General features: G+C 36.5%; 1 protein-coding gene and 2 long non-coding RNA genes across 3 annotated transcripts in view; 1 reads left to right on the top strand and 2 right to left on the bottom strand.

Moving 5' to 3' along the window:
- Positions 1-1,302, bottom strand: part of LOC141379082 (uncharacterized) — a 59,126-nt gene extending 57,824 nt beyond the window's left edge. The window contains exon 1 of the long non-coding RNA XR_015479236.1: positions 930-1,302. This is a non-coding gene — a long non-coding RNA (uncharacterized LOC141379082). The remainder of the gene's footprint in view (positions 1-929) is intronic.
- The window catches only part of LOC147846563 (uncharacterized), a 198,545-nt gene that overhangs the window by 104,305 nt on the left and 71,154 nt on the right, over positions 1-23,086 (top strand). The window lies entirely within an intron of this gene.
- Positions 3,723-23,086, bottom strand: part of ap1m1 (adaptor related protein complex 1 subunit mu 1) — a 69,066-nt gene continuing 49,702 nt past the window's right edge. Inside the window, 3 exon segments of the mRNA NM_001331127.2 lie at positions 3,723-6,104; positions 6,157-7,250; positions 12,717-12,792. Of these exon segments, the coding sequence (NP_001318056.1) occupies positions 7,228-7,250; positions 12,717-12,792 (99 nt within the window). The 3' untranslated portion in view covers positions 3,723-6,104; positions 6,157-7,227.

Below are 23,086 nucleotides of genomic sequence, written 5' to 3'. Positions count from 1 at the left end.
ATTAATTACTCAATATAATTTTATATCTTTAATATATTAAGGACTTTTATCTCCTTTCTATTCTTTGGTAAATATGACATTATATTGACTGAATCCTTGCTGAATAATTATTTTTAAAAATAAATAAAATAATATAAAAACGGATATCATTGGGAAAAAAACAATATATATATTTTATATATAATTTATAAATGGATATGTTTTAATTCACGTTTTTCTCCATTATATTTATAAATGAATGAAAATTTCAAAGAAAACAACATTTATTGGAAGACATTTCATTGAGGATGTAATATTGATTAATAGTGTTACTACTGAATATATATATATATATATATATATATATATATATATATATATACACACACATATATATATATATATATATATATATATATATATATATACATATATATATATATATATATATATATATATATATATATATATATATATGAGAAGTTGCATTAATTAATTATAAGAATTATTTAGTCTTTTTGTGTAGGCTTGTAGGGTACATGCAGAAGGACTTTTCAGTTAAATTAATCCCGTTAAAGTGTTTCCGGTGAACTGTTGTATCATTATAAAATCGACTCGTTTAAGATGTTTTGTTTAAAAATCTATGAATTGCACTGCCTAGTTGATATACGATATAAAGTGGGTCTCGGACGGTACAAGAAGCACTGCATTAAAATATACCGTTCAGCATCATGTGTTTAAAATATGCTAATTTAATTTACCACAGTATTTTCAGGGCTGGCCTGCTGCTTTAAGGGTCTCTCATGTTGTTTTAACAACTAATTGAATGCTTAAGTCTGTTTAACTGACTATACTTTAATTAAATGACATTATCGCTGTTAAACCGCATATGACATTGACAAATATTCATGTTAACCTTTCACCGGAAGTTTCTATCTCTCTCTGCTCACCTGTTGCTGCGTTGCGTAACATTAGAGTCTGCTTTTCTACCGCTCCTCTTCAGCCTGTGTGTTTTACTGACTCATTAACTCTTATCTTTCGCAATTGCAGGTGAAAGAATTCCTGGAGGTGTTTTTTTTATCGGCGCGCCTCCGCGTTTGACGTCACTCGCGCATTCTCGTGATCAGGGCTTCCCTCTGTGAACGCGCGTTACCAGGCAAAGGGATTCCGCGATTAAACAAAACACGGGGGTTCCGTGCGGCGCTGCCCGTGATCCGCTCCGGTTTCACAACACGGTCAGATTACACAGTCAGTAAAACCGGTCGAATTATTACCCCAGGCTTTATCCGCTGACTTTCACACACTGTGGCCTATTTTCATCTCATGCTCACCGGAAATGCAGTTAAGCAATGCTGATTGTAAGGTAAGTTCTAGAAGGGTTCCAGCTACGGCCGGAAGTTAACGATTATTTTTAATATGTATTAAATTGTCCATCAATTCCAACCTTAAACCCAACCATCCCAGTAATGTGGAAACAGTAACTATACTGAGTATTATTCATTATTTATTCAATTATAATTCTATTAATTCCGTCTTTAAACGCAACCATCACACATTACTCAATGTGAAATCAGTAATTATACCGAGTATTATTCATTATTTATTCAATTATCCATTAATTGTACCTTATTAACGTCTACCCCAACCCTAAACTGTTTTACACTTTTATACCCATACTGCAATTTCCACATAAATATAGGGCGTACATACACTCACTGGCCACTTTATTAGGTACACCGTTCTACTTGCCTTCAGAACTGCCTTAATCCTTCATGAGATCATGCTGAGATTTTGCTCTATATTGACATGATAGCATCACACAGTTGCTTTAGATTTGTTGGCTGCACATCCATGATGCCAATCTCCCGTTCCACCACATTCCAAAGGTGCTCTATTGGATTGAGCGCTGGTGACTGTGGAGGCCATTTGAGTACAGTGAACTCATTGTCATGTTCAAGCAACCAGTCTGAGATGATTCACGCTTTATGACCTGGTGCCAGCAGAAGATGGAGACACTATGGTCCATAAAGGGATGGACATGGTCAGCAACAATACTCAGGTAGGCTGTGGCGTTGACACAATGCTCAACTGGTACTAATGGGCCCAAAGTGTCCCAAGAAAACGTCCCCCACCAGCCTGAACTGTTGATACAAGGCAGGACGGATCCATGCTTTCATGGTGTTGGCACCAAATTCTGACCCGATTACCCGAATGTGGCAGCAGAAATCTAGACTCATCAGACCAGGCAACGTTTTTCCAATCTTCTATTGTCCAGTTTAGATGAGCCTCAGTTTCCTGTTCTTCGCTGACAGGAGCGGCACCCAGTGTGGTCTTCTGCTGCAGTAGCCCATCTGCCTCAAGGTTGGATGTGTTGTGTTTGTCCTGGGTTGGGCTGAGGTTTTAATCATACATCTCTGACGGAAAGTTTTTTTTTTTTTTTCAAAATTGGTAACTTTTCCTCCTCTACGGCACCGTTAACGTGTGGTCTTCCCCAAGCCTCGATTTTAGCACCTTCTCTCTATAGGTTATAATTTCAGGAATATAGCCTGCAGTTTTATCTTTATGCAGACAATACACAAATCTGTCTGTCACTCAAAAAGGAAAACGAGTCATCTGTTGTGAACTCCTTGTCACTGTGCCTGGAGGAGGTAATAGCATGGCTTTCTGAGTCAGTTATTATTCAAAATCCCAAAGGCCCACATCAAAAGTAAGGGACGAACATGCATTTGCCATAGCAGGTCCTCGCCTCTGGAACACGCTGCTGTTAGAACTTAAAAAAAGGCTGTGGTAGTATCTTAATCAGGCAAAATTGTTCTGCTTTTTTATGTTACATCTTTTATGCTCTCGCATTATGTGCCTATTGCTGTTGTTTGTTATGACCATACTTTTTGTTTATTCTTTCTCTGTAAAGCACTTCGTGCGGCCTTGTGGTAGTTGGAAACGTGCCATATAAATAAACTAAACTTGAACTTGTGCATTCAGAGATGCTCTTCTGCAGACCTCAATTGTAACGAGTGCTTCTTTGAGTTACTGTTGTCTTTCTATCAGCTTGAACCAGTCTGGCCATTCTCCTCTGACACCAACAAGACATGTGCACCCGCAGAACTGCCGCTCACTGGATATTTCCTCTTGTTCAGACCATTCTCTGTAAACCCTAGAGATGGTTATGCGGGAAAATCCCAATAGATCAGCAGTTTGCAGCAGCGTCTGACACTAACAACAATGCCACGTTCAAAGTCACTTAAAATCCCCTTTCTTCCCCATTCTGATGCTCACTTTGAACTGCAGCAGATCATCCTGACCATGTCTAAATGCACTGAGTTGCAGCCATGTGATTGGCTGATTAGAAATGTGCGTTAACGAGCAGTTGGACAGGTGTACCTAATAAAGTGGCCGCAGACTATATATAAACACAGTGTATAACCAGAATTAAGATTCCAGAAAAAAATAAGTACAGTTGGAGTTTTTAAGTTAATATTCCAAACACAAATTATCACCAAATACACTTAAAAACATTTTTTTTTAGAAATAACGTGATATAATTTGTGTTATAATTCAAAACTGTATCATAAAAAATTTGCTTTTGAAAATAATAGGCTTGTCCTGAAGACGCAAAAATGTACCCACATTTCTCGAATCGCACACACACACACACACACACACACACACACACACACACACACACACACACACACACACACACACACACACTGCATATTTAAAACCAAGAGCAATTAGACGAGGTTTTCTCAATATGTACTTTATGATGCTCGATGTGTACAGAGTCAATGATTTCAGTGAGATTACAGTAATATTTCTACAGGAATACAATTGTCAAATTTCAGCACATTCAGTACCGCAGTAAACATGGTAAACTGCTCATTTCATCCATTTTCAAGGCAAAATTAAAGACAAATCAACGTTACAGAAAAAACTAATTATATTTAATTCGCTGTTTTCACAATGGCACCATGGTCGATTTCAGATTTGTGTCGAATAGTCTTCGAGTGTAATTCTGCATGTCAGCAGAGAAGTAAACACAAGTTTGTCTATTGTAACAGATAATACTGAAACACGTGAACACTACAGGCAGAATAAACAAGAAAATAAAACTAAAAAATATAGAAATACCATCAAAAATACTGAATGTGAACAATATCTGGACGTCCCTGACGGAAAACACTACATTAAATGCATCTTCTATCAAGTGTAAAGCGGTTCAGTTTGGACTAAGATGATATTCGTTTGACCTTTAAGGGATTTGACAATAAAAGTAAACACAAGTGCAACAGACAACAGGCTGTGTGTGACCTTAAAGGGACAGTGCGCCAAAAAATGTATTTCCTTACCATTTACTCAAAGTCAAGTGGTTCAAATTTCTAACTTTATTTCCTTCTTCTGCTGAATACAAAAGATATTTTGAAAAATGTTGGGGAGGGAAAATAAAGCGCTAAAAAAATACTATGATAGTCAATGGTTGCTTTTCCCCCCAGAATTCTTCAGTATATCTTCCTTTGTGTTTAAAAGGAAGAAACTCAAATATGTTTGGAGCTTGAGCAGAATACAGAATAAGATATTTTGAAGAATATTGGGGGGGAAATAAAGAGCTAAAAATACTCATTAGTTAATAGCTAATTGTTCCAGCATTCTTCAGTTTATCTATCTATTTTTTTTAATTCAACAGAAGAAAGAAACTCAATATGTTTCTAACGCAAGTAGAATAAAGAATAAGATATTTTGAAGAATGTTGGGGAACTAAAAAAAGGTAAAAATACTAAGGAAGTCAATGGCTGATATTTACAGCATTCTTCAGTATATCTTCCTTTGTGTTCGACAGAAGGAAGAAACTCAAACATATTTGGAGCTTGAGAATAATACTAAATGAGATATTTTGAAGAATGTTGGGGAGGAAATGAAGAGCTAAAAATACTGTGGTAGTCAATGACTGCTTTTTCCAGCCTTCTTCAGCATATCTGTCTTTGTGTTCAACAGAAGGAAGATTCTCCAACATGCATTGGGTAGAATACAAAGTAAGATATTTTGAAGAATGTTGGGGAACAAGAAGAGCCGAAAATACTAAGGAAGTCAATGGCTGATATTTACAGCATTCTTCAGTATATCTTCCTTTGTGTTCAACAGAAGGAAGAAACTCAAACATATTTGGAGCTTGAGAATAATACTAAATGAGATGTTTTAAAGAATGTTGGGGAGAAAATGAAGAGCTAAAAATACTATGGTAGTCAATGACTGCTTTTTTCACCCTTTTTCAGTATATCTATCTTCCTTTGTGTTCAACAGAAGGAAGATTCTCCAACATGCATGGGTAGAATACAAAATAAGATATTTTGAAGAATGTTTAATCCTTTAGTTTATCTTCCTTTGTGTTCACCAGAGGAAAGTAACTCAAACAGGTTTGGAGGCTGAGTAAATGATGAAGGAATTTCCATTTTTTGTGTAAACTGCCCCTTTAAGACCGTTCAGTCGATAAATAATCACAAACTGTAGAAAAAATAACCTGAAGCGTTTACAGTAAGAACGCATCTGAAATGTGACACACTCCTTTGAGATGTGATGCAGAATCATCGCTGCGCTATTAATGACACATTAATGAGAGAAATGATTCCTGTTTACTGTCTCACACACAAACATCTGCAGTATGTCGATCACAGTCCTGAAATCACTTCCGGATATATGAGGAAAGCAGAATCTGTTTTAAAGTCACTACTAAATTTGAGGGGAATGTGGGAACCTTGTTTATGCCATGGAGAAAAAAAAGTAATTGCGAGTTTGAAAATTTTTCTCTCTCATGTTTTATCTTACAATTTCGAGTCTGTATCTTTCAATCCTGCCCGCAAGTCTGCAAAAACAAAACTACACCTAAAATTGTCAGATTTAATATCAAGAGCCTCTGAATTGCAACATATAATAAGGATATTGCCATTTTAATTTCTAAAAAGGGTTTGAATTGTGTGATAGAAGCAGTGGAAATTGTAAGGAAAAAAATCTGATCAGAATTTGCAAGAAATGGTTCATTTTAAAGACAAAAATGTCAGAATTGAGATACAGAATTAGATTTTTCCTCACAATTCTGACAGATCTAAAAAAATGTATATATATATATATATATATATATATATATATATATATATATATATATATATATATATATATATATATCAGTTTTGCAAAATATAAACATTATATATGAATAATATAATGTTTAAATAATATAATATTTGAAATGTAAATATTAGTTTTTAGAATTTAGTTTGTATCTTGAAATTCAGACATTTTAACTTTATTTTATAATAATTACATATTTTATATGCGTGTATGTCTTTATTTATATATATATATATATATATATATATATATATATATATATATATATATATATATATATATATATATATATAGTGCTATATACTAAAGGATTAAACATTCTTCATACACACACACACACACACATATAATATTTATATATATATGCCTTTACCCGAGTAAAACAGGTTTAGTCACAAAGGTTTTTAATAATTTAAATAATTTATTTTATTATTGTTATTTATTTTTATTTTTTTCATCTCATTACATTTTATCCAACTGTTATTAATACTATTTATTTTTAATTTTGTGTGTGTATGTGTGTTTGAGTTTTTGGTTCACTGCTGCCTGACAATGTTCAGTTGTTACCTGCTTTCAAGTTTGCATTGTGTAAAGCACTAAACAAATAACTTGTCTAGACTATCAGAATTGTAACTCAGAATTAAGTGAAAGTCTATAAACTTGAAATTGCAAAATAGTAACACAAAAGAAAAAAGTCTAAATAACAAGATATTGTTTCTGAAATTTCAAAATTTGGAATAAATTGTGGAGCAAACATTTCAAATTTAGGAGAAATCCTGTTCGTTCTATTCTCATTATGGACAAAAACAGTGGCATTTTTGAGAAACAAATCTGAATATATCCTGGCTACAACAGGAATGATTAATTATCATGGAAAGAACAATTAAACAATGATTCAACAATTAAACGATTCAAAAGAGTCATCTGATTCACATGTTGTTAGTGACTAGTGATTCATCATCCACTTGTGTCCTCTAACGTTCAGGATCTTTGTAATCAGGACCAAATCTAGTCAACGCTGTACTAAAGATTCAATTTCAATCCATGAATGCGAGCTGTAGCCAAAGCATGACCTGTATTCGAGTATTCTGCTGCAGATGAGTGTGACGTGACCCATGATGCCTCTCACTGAGTCCGCAGCTGATAGTCTGCAAAGAAAGAAGGAAATGAGGCTTTTAATTAAAACGCACAGAAGCACAGGAAACAGGAACAAATGAAAAGACGTTAATTGTGACAGCTGAAACTTTCTCTCTCTCTCTCCACCCATCAAAACACAATCAGAAAGCCAATCCGTCAAAGACACTCAAGTTCACAATGATGACAGACGCTGGATGCGGATTGGTCGATGGACATGTAACCGTAGTTTAAATGATTGTAAGAAATCATTTCACAATATGTGCTTTCTCCACATTTGGCACATACATTTCAGGTTTCGCAACAGTGAGTTTAATAGCATCTCTGATTTCATCTTCAGCACTGACAACTGCTTTTTAAAATAGTTTTCAATTCCACAAGAACCAATTCATTTGCTTGAGTCTTGCTTTAAGAGTTTTTAACCTGTTTAAATACCTAAAGTGAAAAGGAAGCAGTTTAGAAAACAGGAAAACACACAGCAATTAATACAAAACTCTTTAACATTTTTTTTATTTTGACATTTATTAGCTAAAACTAATAAAAATACTAATTATATATTTATACACACACACTTTATTAGGTACACCTGTCTAACTGCTCATTAATACAAATTTCTAATCAGCCAATCACATGGCAGCAAGTCAATGCATTTAGGCATGTAGGCATGGTCAAGACGACCTGCTGCAGTTCAAACAGAGCATCAGAATGGGGCAAGGGGATTCAGGTGACATGGTTTTTGAAGCCAGACAGGCTGGTCCGAGTATTTCAGAAACTGCTGATCTACTGGCATTTTCACGCACATCTCTAGGATTTACAGAGAATGGTCTGAACAAGAGAAAATATCCTGTGAGCGGCAGTTCTGCGGGCACAAATGCCTTGTTGATGCCAGAGGGGAATGGCCAGACTGGTTCCAGTTGATAGAAAGAATAGAAAAATGAAACCGAAAGCGTGCACATCATTTACATATTCATATCGCATTATAGACTAATGATTACAAAAAGTATTTGATATGTTTTTTCTTTCATAGCGAACACAAAGTGTTGTGCATGAGAATAAGGGCGTACTCAAACTATGCTATCCGAACCGTGCCCAGGCCCGTTTCATGGATTGTTTGAGAAGTGTGAGTGCGCTGAATCAGGCTCAGGCACGGTTCACTTGGGCTTTGGCGCGGTACGCTTGTGTGAGTGCAAAACGCGCCTAAGCCCGAAACTGAAAGCGAGATGTGACTTTTAAGGGACCGTTTAATATGGATTATTTAATCATTCTTACTGTTCAGTGAACGCAAACTGCAGTAGTTTATTAAAGACGCACACCTCTCACTGCACGACAGCTACACCTTCAGCAAACCTCCTCATTCCTGCAGTGCGAGGACTTTATGACTGTTTATGAGCGTCAAAAGTGGCGGATCTGTTCGCCAAAATATTTGAAAGCGCGTTACTGTATATTAAACGACTTGAACGTAAACAATGTTGTCAATGATAGATTGTAAGCAAATGTCTCAAACACAGCAATTTAACATCAGAATTATGAATAGTTGTATTCTGATATCATTACTTTATATTAATGATCAGAACAAATTTAAAGTCTGTTAAATTCCACCATTCCAAGTCGATTCAAAATTTAGCATTTTAGACCTACACAAAGCCTATTGCCGTTTGACCATGTTTGAGAAATAACAAAAATAGCCAACTCATATTGACCTTTATTTTACATCGATAGAATCGTGTGAAATCGTTATAAAAATTATAATAATAATAATAATGATAACTCGCAATACTTATTTTATCAAGAATCGTGAAGCTCTACACTTTGGGCCCATTATTACACAATCCACATTGTAAAAGCGCTATACAAATAAAGCTGAATTGAATTGAATAGTACCAATTAGATTTTAGCATTTAGCATCATGTCAACGCCACAGCCTACCTGAGTATTGTTGCTGACCATGTCCATCCCTTTATGACCACAGTGTACTCATCTTCTGATGGCTACTTCCAGCAGGATAATGCACCATGTTATAAAGCATGAATCATCTCAGACTGGTTTCTTGAACATGACAATGAGTTCACTGTACTCAAATGGCCTCCACAGTCACAAGTTCTCAATCCAATAGAGCAGTGGTTCTCAAACTGTGGTACGCGTACCACTAGTGGTACGCGGGCTTCCTCCTAGTGGTACGCGGAGGAATCGTCAAATAATAAAATAAACAATTAACACTTTTAATCCTTTGATGCGTAATATAACATCGATGTGATCAGCATTGGCTGTTTTGTGAAGCATACGATCACAACACTGTGCTTAGAATGTTTATTTTAGTGCAATGTGTCATAAGCTGCTGAAAATCAGTTTCCGAAGTTTAAGAATTGATTCTGAAGCGTGATTTGACTGACATGAAAAGTAGCCAATCACAGTCGACCTTTTCTAGTTGCGTGAAACGTAAGGGCGGGACAAAGGCTTTCTGTGTTGCAGAGACAGAAAAAACAACCTAAAAACAAATGTTTTGTTGGAATAATGCTTCTCGGATGTTTTCACTATAGAGATGTCTAGCAGAGTAATTAAACCCGCGGACATATTTCCTGCCTTTGTGATGATCTACAAACACGTTTCGCTCTCCGACAGCCAGTCGACTCGCCTCTAACCTGTCACTCCTCTAAATACATTCTGAATGGCGGCGCGGGAATGAAGTTATTGCGCAATTACTCATTTCTGCAAATGTTGCGAGTGCTTTATTTTAACACGAGAGCACATTCATGTACGCAAATCGCTAATAAAGACATGCGAGCTCCTAAATAGGCTTTTTTCAAACTGCAAGTCCTCTCATGATCGCCTGTGTGCTCAGATTGAATACAATCGCGATCTTTCCACTATTAAAGTAGACATTATTTGTCTTTGCTCCTTGACTAAATTTAGTCAAAAGTATTCAAAGTTATCAAGTATTTAGAAATAGATTGATGCATAATCAATGACAATGCTAATGGTCTTCTTATTTGGCTGTGTTGTGAAGTGAAACTTACTTTTAGCAAAGGTGGAACTGTTTTATTTCTTTACGACAAAAGAATTATGCTGGAAATGTTTCTTGATGAGATATTTGTGTGATTTATACATTTAGCTGTAATCTGATCTGTCTTAAAGTATTACAGGTCAAAACAATCCGTTGTTACTTATTGTTTATTTATTAAAATTAACAATAAGGCTCTTAAAGTATTAAATGTATTGTTGTCATATTTCAAATACCTCAAGTAAAATGGTAATTTGTTTTATTTTTTTACTGACAGTGTACTTGTATTTTTTTAAGTTTGTATTTTAGATTAAGATCAAGTGTAAAATAAAATCTACATGTGATGTACAGCTATTTAAGAAGCAAATTTGCCATATTGTAAAGAAAAATTGTGTAAAATATGTAAATAAAAGGCTAAATTTAAATCTTTTTACCATATACTTCAATTAAACCTTTCAAAGCTTGAAAATATAATTTAAAAATGGGTAAAAAGTGTCTCTATGGCCTTAAAGCTTATGTGGTAGTTTTACCAGTGCTATTGAAAAAGATTAATTGTCATGAAAGGAAAAATCAACCATACTTCCTTTGTCAGTGCAAATTAATATACGTGTAGCTTTGGGATTTAAGCAATTAAACCATTCAATCAGGTTTACGCTTAAAAAAAGTGATTTCATAATGAAAATCAGATTTGTATTTTCAAAAGTAACCAACTAGTACTTTTTAAAAAAGTACTTTGTACTTTTACCTAATATTAGTATTATTTACTAAAATTTGTGTTATTTTAGCAGTGCAATACTATAATTACAATAGTATTATTAGTATTAAGAGTACAAAAAAGATTTCAAAAGCATTAAGTGCAGGTTTATTATATTATTAATATATGATTAATAAATATTATTAATATTAATGGTTTTTATTTGTATCTATTCCTATACAATATTTTATGGGCTGCTGAGAACACCTTTCAGGTCATCAATACATAGCAAGTCAGTCTTAAACAAAAAATAGGTGCTGGAATTGATTTTCATTAGGCTGTCCCTGTATGAACCCTGTCATATGTACATTTAACATATATTTCAAGATTTGTCTGAAAGTGTATGAATATGACATATAGCCTATATTTATGAGGTCCAAGCAACATTTCCAGCTTTTGATGAATAGGCTACTATAAATACTTTAGATTTAAGTACAGCAGTTTTCTTTTTACTTTTTAAGAACAGCGCCATTTTTTATGAACTTTTAAAAGCACATTTTAACTAAAATGTTTTTGTTTTGTTTGTTTTTTGCCTGCAAGCACAGTTAATGTTCAGACTATTTAAAATGTTTAAAGTTACTGACAATAATGCATATTCTTAATAATAGGAATTAATCTGCATCGTTTTTAAACTGTGCACACCTGTAGCTGCTTAATTAGGCCCACAACACTATTTTTTAATACTGGTTAAAAAATAGCGTCGTAAGGTGGTACTTGGAGAGACAATTTTTTTCTAAGGTGGTACTTGGTGAAAAAAGTTTGAGAACCACTGCAATAGAGCACCTTTGGTATGTGGTGGAACGGGAGATTGGCATCATGGATGTGCAGGCGACAAATCTGCAGCAACTGCGTGATGCTGTCATGTCAATATAGAGCAAATCTCAAAGGAATATTTCCAGTACTTTAGTGAATCTATGCCATAAAGGCCTAGGTGATGTGTAGCTAATAAAGTGGCTAGTAAGTATTTATATATAGATGTTATTTATTTATATATGCATTGGTTGTGTGTACATATAACATTATCATTATTTTTACTAATAACATTACTCAAACATGTAGAGCTCAGTTGCAACAAGACACTGATTGTCTCACACACACACACACACACACACACACACACACACACACACACACACACACACACACACACACACACACACACACACACACACACACACACACACACACACATGTTTGTTTTTGTGAAAAGTGGGGACATTACATAGGTTTCCATTCATTTTATGCAGCCCAAACCGTATATTATATTGCCCTCACCCCACCCCACCCCTAAACCCTACCATCACAGGAGACTGTGTGCAGCTTTACTCTCTGATTAAACTCATCCTGTAGGATTTATAAGCATTTTGAGAAGTGAGGACGTCACCAATGTCCTCATATTTCACCTCCTTTTTGTAATACCTGTGTCATACCCATGTCATTATACAGATTTGTGTCCTGATATGTCACAAAAACACGTACACACACACACACACACACACACACACACACACACACACACACTGTACCAGCATTTCTAATTTTATCAGGCTTTCACCATCTCCGCACGCGTCTGTCCTGAACATCCGCTTTTCACAGAAGAATTTCAGCTCCGCATTCAGCCCTGATCTCCTATCATTCAGCACAGCATTGCTTAACTGTTGCCAAATACCTGCAATGCTGTGAAAAACACTGAGAAATGGAGAAGAGAGGATGAGAGAGAGTGTTTACCTCCGTTCTGGGTGATGTACCGAACCCACGGCAGGGCCTGATATCCACTCTTCTCAATGATCTTCAAGTAACGCACCTGTGAAAAAACAACAACAACAACAACACTGTTAGAGCATTCAACACAGCCACATCTCACTGCAACACAACCAATGCAAGACAACAAATCAGCTCTGGTAAAGTCTCTTAATGCCACTTTTAAGCTGTTTTTCCAATGCAATGCCATATTTACAGTGTAAAGCTGATTACGGATGACTAAAAATAAAACACAAAGCAAAACAAACATAGTTTAGTATTGAATAAGATGTAACAACAAATACTGAATATGAAATAAAGGTCACATTTTATTTTGATGGTCTGTTTGTTGAATTTAAGTTACATTGCATCTACATGCCAACCAATTCTCATTAGATTATAAGTAGACTGTTAGGTTGGGGTTAGAGTAAGTGTAAGTTGACATGAACTTGCAAAGTTTCTTATGGTCAGGAAAATGTCTGTTGAAGGAGCATATCAGCAGATAATCAGCAGAAAGTTGACTAATATTCAAATGGACCATCAAAACAAAGTGTTACCCAAATTAATCCAAACAAGATTGTCTGAATATCAAAGGCCAAAAATAAAACACTAAAATAATTAAATCACTTTACAGAATCAAAATATAATGAGAAATTTAAATACCATGTTTACATACCAAAAAGCATGTAAACATTTACATTAATTACTAAGGGTGTCACGATCCTCCAAATCCTCGATTCGATTACATTTTCGATTCTGAAGGCACGATTCGATTCGATTTTTGATTATGAATAATTAATTAATTAATTAATGACCAATTAATTATTTGTAGCCTACCGTTTAAACTACCTGACCTGCATGGTCTTTGTTTTACCCATAAACAAATCATACAGTAAATGAATAAAGACAAGATACACACATATTTACCACCTGTTAATCACTTTTTCTGCGGGACTCGTGAATAGGCAGTGAACTGTGTCGTTATAATGGCGTCGGTAAAAAAGACCCACAGCCAGCCAACAGTATCTGAGGTGTTCGCTAAAATGACTAAGTACAAGTGAGTGAAAGATTGAAGCAGTCCTCTGACTGCCTGGACCTGCTGTCTCGAGCGCATGGCTGTGTGTGCGTCTGTGTGCGTCTGTGTCTGTGTGGTCACGTGATGTGCATTTTCAGAGGTAGAGAGGAAGGAGGGCTGCTCAGAAATGCTACACGCCACTGTGGATGTCAAATCGTTGTCGTTCTAAAATAGCATTTAAAAACAAACTGCTTCTCCAGTTTAACAAGCACTTCAACAAGCCTGTTTTTTTCCTGCTTGGCAAGCCAAGCTGACGTGACATGGGGGCGTGGCAGCATCGACGATTCTATTTTTTGATTTGATCATCGAAATTGAGCATAAATTTCAATCGATTTCGATTAAAAATCAAAATCGTGACACTCCTATTAATTACACTGGACATCAATAATAAAAACTGTAAAACGCAGAAGTTAATATACAAATCTTTATATTAACTTCTATTAGTGTCTAATAATGACTTTGTTAATACAATTTATTGACCGTACATAATATTTCACGAGTTATTTTGCAATTAATAAGCTTTGTACTTCATCCAGACCAGTGTCAAAGTGGTTAAAATCACACAGATATGAAGATGTTTTGTTGATTATGATCAGTGCTGGGCAAGTTACTTTAAAAAAAGCAATAGACTACAAATTACTGACTACTACTGAAAAATTGTAATTTGATTATTAATTACTTCATGTAAAAAGTAATCAGAATACTAAGTACTTTACTTTAAAATTACTTTATTTGAAACATAAAATATACCTAAAAATACAAAATAAACTGCAGCTCTTTCAGTAACTTAATATTCACTGAAAAACATCACAATAAGTTGATCACAGCAGTTTAAAGTGATAGTTTGCCCAAAACTTAAAATTCTCTCATCATTCTCTTGTTCCAAACCTGTAACCTTTAACACAAAACAAGACATGAAGAAAACTGGATCCCTCATGGTTTCCGCTACATTCATTCTTCCATGGCGGGGCGCCACGGCAATATTCATCCCGCCTAGGCTACATCACACCTTTTCATTCAAAACATTTTGTTTTTTTTAATAGTGGGTAATAATTGCACCAAAACGTATTAAAGGGTAAGGGAATTATAACCGCAAACTTTTCTGTAACCGTAGTAGTGCTGTGCGTCATTTGTTTAACCTTTTAAGGTTACGTGCTGACTGACCTGGCTGACTGACAGGTACGTGATGCTTGAGGCCAGCAAACACGACGTATAGCCATTCAACTTAACTTCAGGACGCATTAATATCGCTCTGTAGGTCTATTAGAGACATTCATAAATATTCCTAGAAAATATAATTAATGCTGGAGACATACTTGTTACATAAACGCACTAAATTGCACTTGAGCAGCGTTTATTTGAGAGCGCACAACATCTGCACACTATTGAAGCGGCTTTTTTTTTATTTGAGGGGGCGCGCAAGAAGTTTTGTGCACGATTAGAGGAAACGGCGCGGATGCAAAGAGTTCTGCATGCTGTAGGCTATTACATAAATGCGATCTTGACTTCTAATACTGCGCTGACGACATTTGTCATTGAAATAAAATAAAAATTAACAATAAAAATAAAAAACCTGCCGCCACAGCAGAAAAAAATTCTAGAGGAAACACTGTTCCTGTAATCATTGACATCCATAGTATGAAAAAGCACTGCAGTGTTTGGGCGTTCTGTGTTTGCCTGAGGTATTTAGTCTACCCAAATGTGTACATTCTTTACAATGTATGAAGCTGATCGGTCAGTTCTTGTCACGTGACTCAAGGTTTTCAACTCGTGCCCCTGGAAATTGCGAGCTCGCGCAATATACGCTCCCATTGGAAATAACGAACTTGCATGCGCAAACGACGCAACACGTAAACGGCCCCAAAATCAGCTACGCTTCTCTTCACATTCATAAGATACCTTCAGTCCCGTTCCTGCATAAAAATCCAATTTAGCCTGTTTAAGCTGAGCTGGGCTGCTGTGTTTTTGGGCGTCGGTGTCCTCTTGGTTATGAGTTTTGTCAAAGAAGGCTTTCTGTTCAAGTGCTTGAGCAAGTCGCTGATAGAGTTAAAAGCGGTGGAAAGTCCTTTAGATTGGACATAAACTGACTTTCACAGCAATATTTTTGTTTTTACACTCAATAAAATCAGAATAATGTCTTTATTTCCACTTGAACTAGCAAACACTCTTGTCAGAATCAATTTCAGCTCGCGTTCACCTGCAATTCAAAAACGAATGCTTAACTGATGTCGCAGCAGAAAACGTGATATTAAAGCATTTTTTCTTCTTCAAAAAACTATATTTGTAACGTAGGTAATGCAATTACATTGACTTTAGTAACTCTTATCAAATTACACAAATTTAATATGTAATTCATTACAATACTGCATTCCCCAGAAATGTAATTAGAATACAGTAATGCGTTACTGAGGAACGCGTTACACCCAACTCTGAGGCTGTTTCTCAATATGTGTTCTTGTCTGTACTTGCGTTTTTGTGTCCTCGTGAAACGTCATCATTCGTCACCAAAATACTGTACCAATTCAAAGTTCACCTCTTGCCAATGAGAGATTAAATTCTCGGATGTGTACTTGCTCTGCCCCTTTGGCCAAGGATGCATTGAGAGGTGACTTGTGTGAACTTGCGAAGCTCAGGTATCCCAGAATGCATTGCAGCTAAACCAGCAAAAGCTAATGGTGGAAGAGAAAACCCACACAATTTTTTAAAAATACTCCACAAAATAAAGTTTTAAGAGTTTTTCAGGTGAGAGTGTAGTTGTTTTAGTTGAATCAGCAGTTTATTCACAAAGATAGCGCGTCTTTAATAGCCCCTTAGCTTATGCGGACTCTGACTCCCAGCCTGCCAGCGGGAGCTTCGTCATCACCTCCCCCGCCGAGAGCAGCTTTACTTCAGCCAGTCTATCTGGGATGTACCGCTGGATCTCATCTCTCCATTGTAGTTTAAACATGATATTTAATTCATCCTGTGAGTATCTAAAGGACAGTCTGTGGTCTTTTAAATTTATGATTTGCTCTCAGGTGTATTATTTTGGCAGTGTTATTTTGTTACCTTTTATAATTGTCTTTATGTTACCGTGTTTTAGGCTGTTTGTCTTTGTTTACCAAATTATATGACGTAGTCTTTATTTCCTATCGTGTATGTCTATATTTCTTATTGTGTATATACTTTTATAATAACCATTGCAGTTTATTAAATCTGATAACCAAAGACACGTGTCTGAGTATAATAACTCATTTTACTTCACATTTATATGGATTTATGTGTACATTTTCTTACATCAAAAATGTAGATTTGTAATATTAATTACAGGGTCATGCTTCATATAATTAAACCATTTTATTGTTAAAGGGCCATGAAACCCCCTCGTTTCAGCAGGCTGTTTTCACACCTCTACTTTGGAAAAAGTCAGAAAAGTGGGCGTGTCCAGCTCTGTTTAGGGGGGAGTGTCGGAGGAAGAAAAGAGGCATGGTGTGGGAGTGTCTATTTGGGCGCGCTGAATTTCAGAGTCAAAACACACAACCACAGCGGACAATGTGACTGTGTTTACTTGGACATTTGTAGTCGAATTATTTGCCAAATTATTAAATGGTGGACTTTAACTGCAGTTTGGCTCTTTCATTCAGGGAATTCATTCATGTCCCTCCCGACAAACGTGATATTTGATTCGAGGAACTGCTCTAAGCGTGTATTTTTCATGCACCGTTTGATACCGCACGGCGAATGAGAGAAAAAAAACTCAGCATTTCCCGGAAACTTAGATGCACACGGCAGGTGGTAGCGTCAGAAAGCCGCGTGTGGTATTCCAGTCACAAAATCCAACACGAGGTTATAGTTTGGTTGTAACTGTTAGTGCTAACTTGTTTACACTCGGTGCAATAGTTTGTTTGGTACGAATAAAATACGAACTGAATAAACAGTTAATAAAATAAACTGAATAAAAGGATCTCAGCGTTTGCAGATGAGAACAGCTCTCAGGTAAACAATGTTCCTCCTTAGACACGTAAGTTATTGTTGTCGCGCGTCGCGTACACTGTTAATCCACACAAGACGCCAGCTGAGCTCTCACAGAGAGAAAATGAAAACAAAACTTAACTGCAGCAAACTATAAAAGCAACACTTCACGCTTGTTTTGCCAACACAACGTGGCGTCTCTGCCGTCTACACTTTGACAGTAATGAATATTAATGAAGTTGCACAATAGAGTGCGCTGATTGGTTTGAACCAAGCCTTACTCATGCATTAATGCATCACACTGTAAGACGTAATAAGACTCACTCTGGCACAGACGTCCAGTCTGCACGCTGGAATACACGCTATTATGTCATGGCCGTGACGCAGCTTCAAAAATTTTTTCAAACCGGAAGTACGAATTTGCTTGCAATAACGCAAAAACAACCAATTTACACTTTTTAGTGAAATATAGGTGTCCTAATAGTGTTTTTAGCAGTGTGGGACACATATACGACTGTCAACAGCTCAAAAAATGTGTTTTGGTGTTTCGTGACCCTTTAATGTACAGTGAAACCGATGAATCCATCGTGAGGTAAGTCATGATATAAAGTACACTGCTGTTCTATTTGATGAAGTACCTGACTTGTGTCCTCGCGTCCTCAGGAGTTCGTTCTTTCAAGTTTGAACTTGGCAAGTCTAAACTTCCAAGGATGCAAGTCCGAACTTTGGGTACTAGATATTGAGAAACAGCCTGATTATGAGATTATGTGTGATTAAATGTGTTTGATTGTTTTTAAGAGTGGATTATGCAGTATATAAAGTCGAAGCCCTCCTGAATTATTCACCCTCCTGTATATTTTTTTCAACACATTTCTAAACATAATAGTTTTAATAACTATTTCCTAATAACCGATTTTTTTTTTCTTTGCCATGATGACAGCACATAATAATTCACTAGATATTCCTTAAGACACTAGCATTCAGCTTAAAGTGACATTTAAAGGCTTAACTAGGTTAATAAGGTCTTTCAGTGCGCCTCTATGCAGCATTATCTGGAGGTCAAGTCATGGTGGGTATATCTGAGGGTAAATCTGCACACAGCCTGGGAAAGTGGCATCGTGTAACAGCACACCGGACGCTCATGAAGAAGTGAGATTGGGGAAATGGCATCTTTCAGTGGCGATCTGTGTTGAGTCACTGTACACTGAAGCCTTGCATCAACAGCAGCTTTTACACAACCGCTGTAAACATGCTGAAAGAGCGGCATCACGTTTGTCAAGAGCGCACAGATACACACAGTCTGAGATTATGGGTTGTAGAATAAGATCACACAGAATACGACATTCATAAGTGCTGATAAACAAACACATCTTAATATTTAATATCGAGAACTTGTTCTTAAAGTAAAGTGTTACTCAATTTAGATTATGCAGATACAGGGAGTCCAGAAAGTCTTTATAGCGCTTTACTTTTTCCACATATTTTTATGTTCCAGTCTTATTCCAAAATGAATTAAATTCATTTCAAGAGCTCACACTTAGCTGATGATTGGTAATAAAGCTAGTTTGGCATGCTGTCCCGGGAGAGAGCCCTGAGCTCGTAAGATCCTCGAGCCCGGGGCTCCCTCCCGTTAGCAGGGCGAGAGAGGAGTTTGAGCTCAGGTAGGTCTTGAAAATCCTCACGCTGCTTAAGGATTGCTATGAAGGTGAGCTGTAAATGAGGGTGTACCAGTAAATTCAAAAAAGCGCTGTTCACACAGGCGAGGACGTTACGGAATTTGTCCGGAAAAGAGCATTCACACATCCATTCCAAAATAGCTGTAAATTCTGACATCATTCACCACAAATGAGCTCTAAATGGCTGTGCTTGTGTTTGTAAACATTTGACTACATCACAAACTCTGTGGATGGATCAGTGTTGTGAACAACTTCGATGAAATATAGAGAAACACTTTCGCATGTCGACATGTACATGATATGTGTGTGTGCTGGCGCTCACGGGCTGTTTCACAGGCACACACAAAGCTTGAAGGTAAACAAACAACGGCTTATCAAAAGCATTTTATCGATAATTATTTACACAGTTGGCATTAAGATGAACATATAAGCGTTATCTGACTAACATCTAGCAGCTAAATGTGTCTGGAAAAATATTCAAAGGCTTTTATTCTCACAAACCGCGCGGACGTGAATGTGTCTGATTGTTCTGATTGGCTAAAGCAGACGTCTCACGTTAGCACGTTCTAGACGAGCACACGCTCTTTTCGGCAGTCTTCCTTCTGCATTCACACAGCGCAGCATTCCGGCAAATTACCAGTAATGTTACAAATTCTCTTTCCGGAAAATAGCCAGAATGAATTTACCGGCATTTTCAAAAAGGGCCCGTTCACACATACAACCTTTTCGTAAAATTGCCGGTAATTTTCCGGAAAGGTCTGTATGTGTGAAAGGGGCTATAATGTTATTATTATATTACATCTTCTGGCGGAACCAACTATGCTTTGCTCAGTATGACAGGCTGGCCACTGACGCACTGAATCTCCGAAATTATAAATATAATATTTATAATAGGCACCATCCTTAAAAATAAACTGCATAGTTGCAATCTAAACAACTACATTCTCACCTTAAAAAAAAAAAGCCTCAAAAGTATTTTATGTTGTAGAACAGTTGCAATATTTTTCAAACTGTATATATACAGTTGAAGTCAGAATTATTAGCCCCCTTTTGATTTTATTTTTCTCCTTTAAATATTTCCCAAATGATTTTTAACAGAGCAAGGAAATTTTCACATTATGTCTGATAATATTTTTTCTTCTGGAGAAAGTCTTATTTGTTTTATTTCTGCTAGAATAAAAGCAGTTATTAATTTTTTAAAACCCATTTTTGGGACAAAATTATTAGCCCCTTTAGGCTATTTTTTCCCCCCTTCAAATCTACAGAACAAACCATTGATATACAATAACTTGCCTAATTACCCTAACCAGCTTAGTTAACCTAATTAACCTAGTTAAGCCTTTAAATGTTACTTTAAGTTGTATAGAAGTGTCTTGAAAAATACCAAGTAAAATATTACTGACTGTCATCATGGCAAAGATAAAATCAGTTATTAGAAATGAGTTTATAATAGTAAAACTATTATGCTTAAAAATATGCTGAAACAATCTTCCCTCCATTAAACAGAAATTGGGGAAAAAAGATAAACAGGGGCGCTTATAATTCAGGGGGGCTAATAATTCTGACTTCAACTCTATGTATATATATATAAACCAATGACTGTAAAAATTATGGACGACGCGACAGCCCTTTTTCCCATTGAACGCCTTGAGGGCAAAACGCCTGCTTGACGGGCACAAACTGTCGCAAAAGACTGCTGAAATTGGAGCCTTGACATGCGCAGAAGGACTGTCTGATGGAGCCAGAGGAGGAGCCGCGAAAATGAGCAGAGTCGAGCTTCCAATCAAACGCTTTATGTAAAATCAACTACGCCCCCCAAACTTCTCAGCATGCGTTTGCTGTCATATCAACACAAGTGGAAGTAATAACGTTAACAAATATGAGGGTTTTATATATTCAATCGCGCCAGCTCCAGGCCGCATCGCATAACTTATCGCGGCGTCGCGGGCTGATTCCGGCTCGCATGCGGCAGCGCCTGCTCGCTCGGCCGCCGCATCTGGCTCGATTGACTCGGGCTGGAATTGGGTAGTGAGTCCAGGCATCCGGAGTAGGTCCAGCAGAGGTAACATTAGTCAGTCTGAGCTCTAAGAGATAAGTCTCCGGCAGGCGAGAATCTAGCCGGAACTGTGTTTTGCTATCTGGGTGGCTAGGCGTGTATCAGCAAACTAATAAAGCCCGAAAAAAGCCCTGAACTTAGCGAATAAACAGAGTTCCACCAGGATCATGTATGTCAGAAACTATAGTTTACTGCTGAACTCATTTTGTCATGGTAAAATAACACAGAAATCGAATAATAACACTTCAGTCTACTTCAGTCTCCTGCCGAAGCTCAGACGCCGCGCTTTGAGAAACTGTCAATCACCGCTGTCAATCACGATGACACGCCCAGCATTAAATTACTGCTAAAAACAAACTGTTTACAAAATGAAGATCTGCACCTATTTCAGCACAATAACCAGTGCCTTAATCCACCAGAACTATCTTTCGGGACATTTTATTGCAAGTGTAATATTTTTTTTTATTTGGGCTCAAGTCTCCTTCATTAACACGGAGGAGGCGGGCTTTATGACTTGTACTGCAGCCAGCCCCCAGGGGGCGATCTCACGGCCGAAACCTTCACTCAAACGTAGGCTTGCGGCACACTTGATATAAACATGCTGGTTGAATAAAAGTAATTTTACGTCAAAATTTGCCACACACACCTTACAATAATGCTAAAATTATGTATGTTAAAACACAATATTGTGCCAGAATGTTTAACATAAAAAATAAAAACCGAGGGTGGCAGGGGCGGTAGGAGTGTTTGTGACTTTTATTTGGAAACCATCATCATTTTGCAAATCCATTTGATGTCGGCTGTCACCTTTAAGCATCTGCGAGAGCAGGGTGGACTTTTGGGAGAGCAGCGGCGTCCAAACGCATCCTCCAGCAGATTATGCAGAGTTTTTAATCAGCCGAGTGTTTGTTCTAATCGTGGACTATTCTCTAAGAAAGAAAAACTCCCTGTGTAAATGTTCAGAAATAACCCTGTGGACGTAAAATAGACACGGAGGACTACAGAAGCAAAGAGAAGCTTTTCTAGGTATCAGTGGAGATTTTTTTTAAGAGCAGACTCCAGTGAAAACACAGGGCAACCCTGACGCTGGCTGCGGTTTTCTGGGATCACCAAGAGCACTTCTGCTATTTTTATACATTTGATAGATTTCCATTGGACAAAAATGAGGTCAGCTGTAATTTATTTCTATTATTAAAATAAATGAAATATTATAATTCGAAATTTTAATGACACTATTCATTTTAGAAGAGGTTCCGGATGTTACAACTAATAATTATCATGTTAAAAGTATTGTAATTGGTTATCATAAGTCATATGTAATTAAAGGCTATATTTAATACAATTACAAATAATTATAGATAGACGGACGGACGGACGATAAAATGATAGATGGATGGATAAATATATAGATGGATACAGACAGATAGAAAGATAGATAGAACAACATAAGGATGGATAGATGGATAAAACGATAAACACACACGGATAGATAGATAGATAGATAGATAGATAGATAGATAGATAGATAGATAGATAGATAGATAGATAGATAGATAGATAGATAGATAGATAGATAGATAGATAGATAGATAGATAGATA

This window comes from Danio rerio, chromosome 2 (assembly GCF_052040795.2).
Source record: "Danio rerio strain M-AB ecotype USA chromosome 2, GRCz13ab, whole genome shotgun sequence".
In the NCBI taxonomy this organism is placed as follows: Eukaryota; Metazoa; Chordata; class Actinopteri; order Cypriniformes; family Danionidae; genus Danio; species Danio rerio.
Note: the sequence above shows the minus strand (reverse complement) of the source record. Positions and strands in the feature narration are given on the sequence as shown.